The sequence below is a fragment of the Dufourea novaeangliae genome, unplaced genomic scaffold, assembly GCF_001272555.1.
Source record: "Dufourea novaeangliae isolate 0120121106 unplaced genomic scaffold, ASM127255v1 scaffold113, whole genome shotgun sequence".
NCBI lineage: Eukaryota > Metazoa > Arthropoda > Insecta > Hymenoptera > Halictidae > Dufourea > Dufourea novaeangliae.
This window is the reverse complement of record NW_015373986.1, coordinates 378103-388482: the sequence shown is the minus strand read 5'-3', so window position 1 is coordinate 388482 and position 10380 is coordinate 378103. Positions and strand designations below refer to the sequence as shown.

The 10380-nt window shown below is 44.1% G+C and overlaps 3 protein-coding genes across 6 annotated transcripts in view; 1 reads left to right on the top strand and 2 right to left on the bottom strand.

Annotated features, from left to right (window-relative positions):
* Positions 1-2438, bottom strand: part of LOC107187355 (transcription cofactor vestigial-like protein 4) — a 12047-nt gene extending 9609 nt beyond the window's left edge. Inside the window, exons 1-3 of one of the 4 annotated variants that reach the window (XM_015575428.1) lie at positions 2172-2438; positions 1058-1268; positions 222-471 (exon numbers count right to left, since the gene is read on the bottom strand). In XM_015575428.1, the coding sequence (XP_015430914.1) occupies positions 222-279 (58 nt within the window). In that variant the 5' untranslated portion in view covers positions 280-471; positions 1058-1268; positions 2172-2438. Of the gene's footprint in view, positions 1-221; positions 472-1057; positions 1269-1626; positions 1791-2171 lie in introns of those variants that run through there. The other 3 variants (XM_015575429.1, XM_015575430.1, XM_015575431.1) reach the window with 3 other exon arrangements.
* A 993-nt stretch (positions 2439-3431) lies between these two features.
* On the bottom strand, positions 3432-6288 carry LOC107187401 (ubiquitin-like modifier-activating enzyme ATG7). The gene is made up of 9 exons (XM_015575503.1): positions 6278-6288; positions 5977-6201; positions 5401-5875; positions 5016-5332; positions 4638-4938; positions 4230-4577; positions 4041-4156; positions 3669-3963; positions 3432-3579 (listed from the first exon to the last, which is right to left on the bottom strand). Exons 2-9 carry the CDS (start codon positions 6171-6173, stop codon positions 3511-3513), a joined length of 2118 nt encoding a protein of 705 aa, XP_015430989.1. The 5' UTR covers positions 6174-6201; positions 6278-6288; the 3' UTR covers positions 3432-3510.
* A 1032-nt stretch (positions 6289-7320) lies between these two features.
* LOC107187402 (cyclin-G-associated kinase) overlaps positions 7321-10380 on the top strand; it is a 4680-nt gene continuing 1620 nt past the window's right edge. Inside the window, 5 exon segments of the mRNA XM_015575504.1 lie at positions 7321-7506; positions 7920-7981; positions 8055-8640; positions 8708-9495; positions 9566-10377. Of these exon segments, the coding sequence (XP_015430990.1) occupies positions 7386-7506; positions 7920-7981; positions 8055-8640; positions 8708-9495; positions 9566-10377 (2369 nt within the window). The 5' untranslated portion in view covers positions 7321-7385.

The window sequence follows — 10380 nt, the reverse complement described above, 5'->3', positions numbered from 1 at the left end:
AAAGAGTGGTGTACTAGAAAGGCTTCTTACCACTTGGTATCGGGAATTACAAAAGTGTATGCCAAATAACATTCGATGTAACTTTTATTCCAGTACTAGAAATAAATTTACCAAGCGGTAAGGGGCCCTTCTCCTACGTCAGTTTTTCCCCTAGCGGGAGCCGAGTTTCCTCGTGGGAGGGTATATGCGTGTGTATTCCTCCCTCTCGTAGTAAGACTGACCTTGGACCATCGTGGCCGCCCTGGAGAGTACGTCCAAGGCGCTCTCGACAGCGGACATGCCGTGGGGACCGACGGATCCTTGCGGAGCAGCCTCTTGAGCGGTTAATCGTTAGTCGGTGGCGGTTTTCCCGGTCGTCGGTTCCCAGGAGTAGCAATATACACACGTTGGAAACGCAGCGGGCCAATATTCACCAGCCGTCTACAGAGAATATCCAGTGGAAGAGCCCGGGGCCGCGCAGGAATCCGCTCTCTAAGGAAAGAAGTCGAACTTAACTGTTTGGGGGCCTTCCTCGCGGCCGAAGCCAGCACAAATAAAGTAAAATGGGGATTAAAAAACGTGACATTGTCTGTGGAATGCGGACCCCTCACCAGAGGAGGCCCGCCCCTTGCTTCTTTCCTCGCCTCATCGTGCCTCCCCCCTCCCCCCAAACCGCGCGGCGTTGCTTCGCGAGCTCTCCCTCTCCTCCACCCCCTCCACCACTTCACTGTCGTCGCGATCCCACTCACTCCACCCGCCTAGCGATAGACTCGTCGCGCAGCACGCTTTTCGTTGCCCACAAATTTTCTATTTCGTCTGACGGACGAACAAGCTGTCGTTTGTCAGAGGCACGACCCCCCGACACCTCTCGGGTACGAGGAACACGCTGCCCTGGTGTTCGTACAAGCATTTTTGCCCACCCACGATTTCGACTGACTTTATAAATCCGTTCAGTTTTTCAAGGAAAACTGATCTTTACTGCCCACTTATGGGGGTTATGGTGAATTGAAGATTTGCCCAAATGGTCAATTTGAAATTGTACGACTATTTGAATGATGACTGATGCTTTGGTATGTACCGATTACACTTGGGACACTTCAGAGATGTCCTCTGGTACGCTCTTCACGGGGACAATTGTCCGTTTGGTAATTGCGAAACCAACGAGTTCAATTGTTCCAGGCTGCGCACTTAGGGCGTTCCTCGTATAACCGCTGATGGTAATTCGCGGGACGAGTGTTTCCCTATTTCTTCGCCGCGACGCTCCTGCCACTCTCCTCCTCCTATAACTGCTGCATCGCAATTCCATATTAACGAACGTAAACAACGATTTATGCATACATAGAAACAAATTATGACGGGAATACGATTTGAATTTCAAATCGAGAAATACTACACTATCCTCAATCCTCTATCGACGCTCAAAGCAAACGTATATACACGTTTTTATGATTTAAAAAAATTCAAATTCGCGAAATAGAATATCACGCTCTTTCCATCTAGCGGGTGATCCCGCAGTTTCGACCCAACATTTCAATCCAACCCGCGGGATAACACGGCTTTATACAATTTTTTCTCCGGTTTCAAATCGCGATTCGGTTCGAGGAACAGCATCCGTCAAAATTGATACAAAAAATTCGTCGAAAATACCAACGACACACGTTCCTATCGGTCGAATGCCCGCGTAGACGGGCTGCGAGAAATATTATCGCTCGGTAAATGAAATTCCCAGGCGGTGATGAATCGGAAACGTCCGAACGTTCGATTGGCACACGCCGACACCCAGCGGAAATTATAAAACACAATTTTTTTCAGAAGGAACACGCGCGTAGAGATCCTTGACAAGCAATGAGGACGTCGCAAACTACCGAACTAGAAGAAAATCCGACAAACACTGACGCTCTCGAAAAACAACGAAAGAAACCCTCGGTTAATAAGAATAAATTATTGTCAACACGCTTTTTCAAGGCAACAGGGGTGGGGGCAGGGGAAAAGGACGAATTTTCCCGAGGCAGCGCGTCCGTCGGTCACGAGGAATCGATAGAGGAATGCGGCGTAGCGTGAAGAAAAAAAGAAAGAAAAAGAAGAGCGAGCCATCACACACACACACGCGCATTCCTCGAGGTAAAATCGAACGGTTTTTTTTCTCCCCCCCCCCAACCCCCCCTCTGTCACGAATATGCACGTTTACTCACCGAACGTTGTGCGATGACACTCGCGTGAACACACGATTAAACGTCCGCCGCGACGTTAACTTGCGACCCGGTACAAGACTGGGCACGTACTTTCATTGAAAACGATGAAAATCTAATGGTATGCGGGCGGACACGCAGAACACGGCCTGTTTGACACGAGAGGTAGCCTCGTCGCTTCCCCCACCGCCGCGACATTACACTGGAATGCATGGCATTCAGTTGTTCACGGACGCGCGCTCTGCAGGCAAAACTGCCAAACCCGCGTGTGCCAGCACGCTCCGTGGAAACCACACTGACAATCACTGACAATCAGGGACACAACCAAACCGTGTACACACTGGGCCCAGGAGAGGGGGGAGGCCACAGGAATCGCAATTCTTATACGTTCAATCCATATTTTGTTGCATCGTGGAGACTGGCTAAAATACAGTATGTTCGATGAGAAAAAAAAATTAAGCGAATTGTCCATGCTAAGTTTTGCACGACTGTTACCATTTATGATAATTGTTACCATCGAGGCATCTATCCCTTCCTCTGTGGCCTGTATTTTGCATTGTCCTCTTTTTAGTATTGTATATACAGTAATCTCTCGATGAGTGCGACAAGGCAGACAGGTTTTCAGCCCTGCTTAGTGCAGAGATTGATTCCAAAGGGGAAGACTCGCTAATGGCGGTAATAACGCAATTCGTGTCGCATTCATCGAGGGATCACTGTATACACCTACAATTTCAACGGTTCTTGCTTCTCTGGAAAGGTATTTGGAAAAGAGTAATTTCGTTAGGATAGTTGATATGGAAAGCAAGAATTTAACTGATAACGTGAACTTGCCCAATCTGCGCTCCATACTGTGGCGTCTGGGAACGGGAGTAGTTTTGGCAAGGCTCGAGGGGATATTCGAATGGAGAGAATAACGTTTTATTCAACATCGTTTATTTCTCCGTTTCCTGTTCCTGTGCTCCATCGATAAAAATGGGATTGAAAAACTGACAACAATCTCTGTACGTCTTGCATTACGATTCGTATAAAAATTCTATGCAAAGGTCACAACGCCTATAATTAGACATCACAACTTCAAGATTACGCGTCACAATGACATAACAAATTATGTCAAATGTCAATCTCATATAAAAAGAAAATTAAAATCCGTGCGATGATCAAGGAATGGACGCAAGATCATTCGGACACGTTTGGCAATACGCACTCATAAAATTCAATATCGTATAGATCCTAGAATACTGATTTGCTGCCCAGTTATTCCCCATCGAATATTTCTATTAGCAGCACTGCGTAACAAAGACGTTTAAAAAAAAGAAATGCCGTGAACAATACAATTTCGTTCCTAACACATGATTTTCGACTGATCGTCATCGTCGTCGCCGTCGCTCAAGTTATCCAAAGCATAACAAAGCTGCGATTAAACAGAAGAAATCGAAATGAATGTACAAGAATATCGAGATAACGTTGATGCACACGATAAGAACTCCAGTGTATGTATACCTCGTCCAAGTCGGGCCTTTTCAGTATTTCTTCCAGTCCCGACAGTTTCTCTAAATAATTCGGAACGTTACACGCATCGAGTACAAACGATAGACCACGGTTTTTATATTCCGCGATAACCGGTGCCGAACACGCCGTGCAGGATGTGAATCTGTGCGTTATCGTTAGTTGCGTATCGTAATTCCACAGGGATCCACGTATCGTATGGGGCACACCTCCTAACAGACCGACCAATTCGGTATCGCTTGGGCTCATGTTCTCCCTGTTGTTGCCCATCAATGCTCCCGCCTCGATACTATTAAAATAGAAATAAAAAAAAGAAATGAAATTACTGAATAAATATTCCCATTTCTATTAAGCTTCAGTTTGTACCTCTGCGGGTGCTGTAGTAAAGCAACCAGCAATTCGACTGCCAAACCTGCAGCGATTTGGGACAAACCTGGTCTGCTCACTGTGCACTGTTGGTCTAAGGTTCTGTCTGTTTGAGACTGCAAGAGAAGAGGCGTTTCTGTTAAAAAATCGAAAAGCAAGGAGCTGAATCAAGGTATTATAGGTCCATACATTTCCCGGTTGCGTTACATCGTTACAGAAGTAACAACCCAGGTCCAAGCCACAAGGATTCTTTATCTCCAAGTCTGGAGAGGATGGAGCAGAAGAGGTCCGTGTACCGTGTCTCTGTACAGTAAAAGAATCGAAACCCAATGCTGCATTAATAGCAATTTTATTCATAGCTGCGCACAAAACAGTGGGCAACCATCTGGCTTCCCTAGAATCTAACAGGAAGAACACCACATCGCTGTTTTTAACGAGTTCCTCCAATTTCTCCAAGGACTGTCTCGTCGACTCCATCATGCTTTTGCCCACAACGTGTCCGGGCATTGGAATGTGTAGTACCACACCGTGGGCGTTCTGTATCATTTATGGAATTAGTATAACGAAACATTGATCGAGAAACCGTTGATTACTCACTATGCTCGGTCTTATATTGAGTAACGCGTCTCTGGCTGCGTAAGCCTTCTGCTTGTGTTCCACAGCGTCCTGATGACTGTATAAACTTTGCCTCACAGTGTTGCTATGAGAAACGTTCGAGTTATCGACGAATGTTATGTCGTTCACACCCCAGCCGAGAAGCACTCTTGCCACCGAACAACCCAATGTACCAGCGCCTAATAGAAGACACCTAAGACTACTGATTTTCTCTAGATCTAAATTCGGCACCAGACGCCATTTCATTAACTTTAAATTTAAGTTAATAGCTCTGTCAGAAAGCCTAATAAACAGACGTAGAGTAATAAGTTTCAAATTTGTAAAAGAATTACGTGTATGATTTATATTTATAAGAGCTACCTGGCTGGATCCATAGCATCAGATAAATCAGCGATATTGGGGCCCATTTTACCATTCGTATTACTTTCCCAACCAACCAGTGGACTCCTCGATAAAGCATTTCTCACTTCTTTACTGTCCTCGTGCTCTTTAACTTTCAGTTTGAAAACGATACTTTTCTGTGCCTTGTTTCCACGTATAGATATAACTTTGATTATTCTAGCGAAACAATGAGTAGGACAATGCCAGAACAGCAGGCACAGGAGATTACGTAAAAGCCAACCTGGTTCCAAGCTTGTGCAAGGATCGTAGAATGCAAAATAAATTTCTTTGTATTCCTGAAGAAGTAAACTGTACATGTACAAGGAAGTGTGTATTGCAGTCAGAAAAATAATGTATTCAATACCTGTGATTCTTCGTCGTAAACTTTATGTGTTTTAATTATGTCCACACCAGTTGCCAAGTCGGTGACAGTAATATTATTTTCACGAGATATTAAGACTGTAAAATAATTCTTTGATCCACCATGCAGTTGCAGAAAGCCTTCACTTAGGTCTTTCACGTGAGTCAATGTAAATTCTTCGTTAATTGACTTCGGGGGCTCTTCGTAATACATTTCAGGCAATTTTAATGGAGTAGGATGAGCAACCCAATAATGAAATTTGTACTTCTTTAAATCTGAGTAAGCCAGTACTAAAAATAACGACAATTTCCATGGTTTTTGCAAGCTAGATCCATCTACAATACTTTCCATGAGCTCCTTTCCCAGGAAATCAATAAATACTTCAGGATTGGTTTGTCTGAATGCTTCAAATGTATTCTTATTAATCATTTTGCCACAACAAACAACCGACGATTTGTGATGAATTGTCTCAATGTCTCTAAAAATGACCTACATGGAGTTCATTTCAACAAGTACTCATTTTACTTAAGATTTATACAATTACAGTATATGCTTTTACTATTGCTTGTACAAACTTACTCATTGAACGATGTGAAATCCAGTACCAAGGGATTGGTATTGTTCTCGTTCAGTGACTGAAGGCTGTAACTTCCCCATAAGTTGATCACAGCCTTGTCATCTAATTTGAATTTATCTATTTTCAATTCCGAAAACTTTGCCCAGAACGTGTGGTCTGTAGAAGACCTAAGTTTTGTGAATTTTACAAATTTCGACATCGTAGTTCTTCTGACTGTGATACAGGGTCTGGAAATAATTCGACAATATTATAGCAATTAGTAAACTATCTAATGAGAGCATTAATACTACTATTCTAAATTACTCGAAAAGAATTTATATTGCTGTAAACATCCGCAGTCTCTGTATCAATTAACTTCGAACCACGGTCAGTCCGCTTATCTCAGTAACCTATATAGATCGCTTAATAATTCTCGATAACGACTAAACTGACGACGATACAATACAACAATATTTACATGACTGAAAGAAACAATTACTTCGTTGTGCTTTGTATCGTTATCGAGATTTTATCATGCATCAGAGAGCACGCATGCGCGTGTTTAATGCGAACTAACAAAATTATACGCTGCTTAAAGTCTCAAGTGAAAGTGTTCCGTTGAAACGTTTGCACATTAACTATTTTCCGTTTTCTCCAGCTTTCTATGACTAACATTTATCAACGTACACTATTTCATGATACCACGCCATATATTCATTCTTTTACCATTGCTAATTCAATTATAAACATTCAAATACAGATATAACAACAACCTTTGATATCGTGCCCTCTGTTTACGACCACTATTTGACATTCAATTGGATGACTTCACAAACTTTTCTCGATCCACGTCATACTCTTTTCTATTAGTTGTCAGTTTAATTATAATCATTTGAATTAAAAATATATCCATCAACAACCTCAAGTCTCGCACAAGCGCCAACGTCTAATACATTATTTCAGAACGCAATTTGAAATCCAGTCAAATGACTATACTACATACGAGACTATATCAAACTTAAATCGAGGATTCAAAATTTGAACGTTAACTATCTCTCAAACTACTAATGTTCAGTAACAGATATTGTTATCATTAACTAAAATATTCGAAGCTCTGTCACTGTGTAAATGTAAATATCAGAGATCCATTCTGTTTTATACCTATTTTTTGTTAAATCTCTTTGCACACTGGAATTTCGTTGTCAAACGTCAGTAACGGGCAAATCATGAACGTCATCGACACTGACGTATTATCTGACGGGCGAAATTTATCAACAATCGTTTTCCAACAGGATCCTCCATGTGGAAACAGTGTACGTACGGCACTGACGATGACGTCACAAAGACAGTATGGCCGGACAGCATCGGCTGTCTGCATCGTAGCCGTGGGTGATCGCTTTCTGGGGGTTCTAAGGGATATTTTTGAGAAAATATGTCGGATTATTTGAGGTCTGCACTGGGATATTTGAATGGAGCGAGCACGAATGAATACGTCGGACAGGTACTGGAGATCAACAATGTGAAATTACGCGTGACCAGGCTACTTGCCGAGGGTGAGTTTCTGTCAACCCTTTCATCCGACTGCTACACCGTTTCTTTGTAATAAGATCTCTTAGTGAGATTGATTACCATCAATGACTTTTTAAAAATGTTCCTTTTTTACGATAGCATCCACAGACAGCGTGAAACAATCCTTAAATTATTGCTGACACAGTGAACAATTAGCCTTTTGACATGTGTCAAGTGTATTTTGACATTTCTCTGTATACTATACAATGGATACTGAGCATTCCTCGATAAGTTTTTTTCCCAATAGATTTTCACACACAAGGATATGAATCAGAGATGTGCATTCAGATATCCATACTTAATCTTTCTTTTTGTTCTCAGAAAACTATGTAATTGTCTTAGAGGCAATCTGTCTCGTCGATACTTTGGTAATACATGTCTAATATTATGTTAACAGGTGGTTGGGCTTTAGTGTTCGCAGTAGAAGACGTTAACACTGGAAAAGAATATGCTCTTAAGGTGAATCGCAGTACATCTGTATTATAATTTTATTGAATGAAAAGTTTGTTCTAACACATGTCCATGTTTTTAGAGGCTCATTGCTGTTGATGAAGAGGCTAATAAGAATATCCTACAAGAGATAGAGACTCTGAAGAGGTTAACAGGTCATCAGAATATAATTCAGTACCTGTATGCTCAGCGCTTGGAACGCGAGGATCGCAAAGGATATGAATATTTATTGGTGACAGAATACTGTCCAGGTGGCACGGTGGCAGATGTACTGAGAAACGTGTCCTCGAATTCCCTAAGTCTTGCCCAGATCTGTAGAATAGCTTATCAAGCGACCAGGGCTGTGCATCATATGCACAGTCAGCAGTCCGAACCGTTTGTACATCGAGACATAAAGTTAGAGAACTTTTTAATCGGAAGCGACGGCCTGATCAAACTCTGTGACTTCGGAAGCACCTCTACTCAGCAGATTCTACCGAATCCGTCATGGAATGCTCAAAAACGTGCCACGTTGGAGGATCAAATGGCAAAGTATACAACACCGATGTATCGTGCCCCAGAAATGATGGATACATGGAACAACGAACCCATCGGTCCACCGGTTGATTGCTGGGCGCTCGGTTGTATCATATACACATTAGTCACATTGAAACATCCGTTTCCCGAAGGTATGCGCTTCTACATCTCTGCGAAGGCTAGGCTGTCAGTGTTTCTGACTTAACGTTGATTTTACAGGAAACAAACTCGCGATAGTAAACGGCAAGTACCCGTCGCTTCCCGCTAATCCACGTTTAAGTTGTTTCCATGACATAGTAAGGGGATGTTTGGAAGTGTCCCCGGTACGACGACTCACGACATCGATGATCCTGGAGCGTCTCGCAGCGATAGCTGAGTCGAACAACTTCGATCCCAGAGAACCCCCGAAAGTAGAAGTAGTAGTAAAGACTCCACCGCCACCCAGACCGACTCCACCGCCTAGTACACCGGCTCCACCGCCTCCTCGACCATCGCCGCCGGTAACCATGCCACCTCCGAGGCCGGCGCCGGCTCAGACAACGGTGGCAAAAGTTCCTGTAGCTCAACCGACCGGCCTGTTCAGTTCGTTGAAAGGCGGTGCTGGTAGCATTCTGCGTAACTTAAAGGACACCTCGAGCAAAGTGATGCATTCGGTGCAACAGAGTATGGCCAGAACCGAGCTAGACGCGAGTTACTTAACATCTCGGATACTGATAATGCCGTATCCAGCGGACGGGATAGAGTCTGCCTATCGGGCGAACCACGTGGAGGATGTCCGAGCTTTTCTTCAAGCCAGGCACCCGCCACCGGCTCGTATACAGTTATACAACCTGTCCCGCGGACGGCCAAACGTGACCAGGCTTCCTGGTAGGCATATCGATTGCTCATTCGCCTACGCATCGTCAGACTCGAATGCTCCTCTGCTGTCCGCGCTGTATCAGATCTGCCAGGACATTTATCGGTACTTAAACGCTGACTTCAACCATGTGGTGGTGTTGTATTGTACCGTGAGTACATACATATTCCTATTAAACTGTCACTAATCGTACGAAATAATGTACAACGATGAATTTCCAGGACGGATACCGGGCAAGCGCTACCATCGCCTGTACACTACTCATTTACGCACGGGCGTTGTCGAGCCCCGAGGAAGCGATAGCGTTGTTCACCACGAGACGCTGTCAGCCGCCTCAGTTGCAAGCCTCAGAATTACGTAGCATTAATTACATGAGCTTACTGTGCAGCGGTGTGCATCCGCACACGAAGCCGTTGGCGCTCCGCTCTCTAATCATACAACCGGTGCCGTTGTTCACCAGAGCGAAAGACGGCTGTCGACCATACATCGACATCTACAGCAACGGCGCCCTGGTGTTCACCACTAAACGGCCCGAGTACGAGGAGATGAGACTGTTCGGTATAATGGAGGGAAAGGTTCCTCTGGCGTTGGGGAACGCGACGGTCCGCGGTGACGTAACCGTGATCCTTTTCCATGCACGCCAGCAGCTTGGCCGTGTGATAGGGATTAAAATCGCCTCGGTGCATTTCCACACGGGTTATATACCGCTGACGGCGACAGCTTTAACGTTCGAGAAGAAGGATCTGGACGACATGCCGGAGGTTGGCAGCAAGTTCCGTGTTACATTAAATATTACCGTAGCTGAAGAGAATGCGAAATTAGCCAGAGTTCCGGCACCCTGGGAGGCAGAGGCCGGGTCTCTGAATCGAGTGGATCGACCCTGTAGTTCCTTTAACCGATTTAATCTTTTTATGGTTTAATTGAAGCAGTAATTCTTGAGGTTATAATTATTACCTTCTTAGTTTCCAAAGGAAGCAACGCCTGCGCCCGCGACTGAGATACCCAGCGAGGTCACTGTACCAGAGGAGAAGGTACC

Excerpts from the sequence above, each read along its gene's own strand:
- LOC107187401 (XM_015575503.1), bottom strand. The coding sequence starts at position 6,173 with ATGTCGAAATTTGTAAAATTCACAAAACTTAGGTCTTCTACAGACCAC. Across the intron at positions 4,578-4,637 it reads TCAATATAAGACCGAGCATA|AACGCCCACGGTGTGGTACT; the intron begins GTGAGTAATCAA and ends TAAATGATACAG. Across the intron at positions 4,157-4,229 it reads ATGTAACGCAACCGGGAAAT|TCTCAAACAGACAGAACCTT; the intron begins GTATGGACCTAT and ends CTTCTCTTGCAG.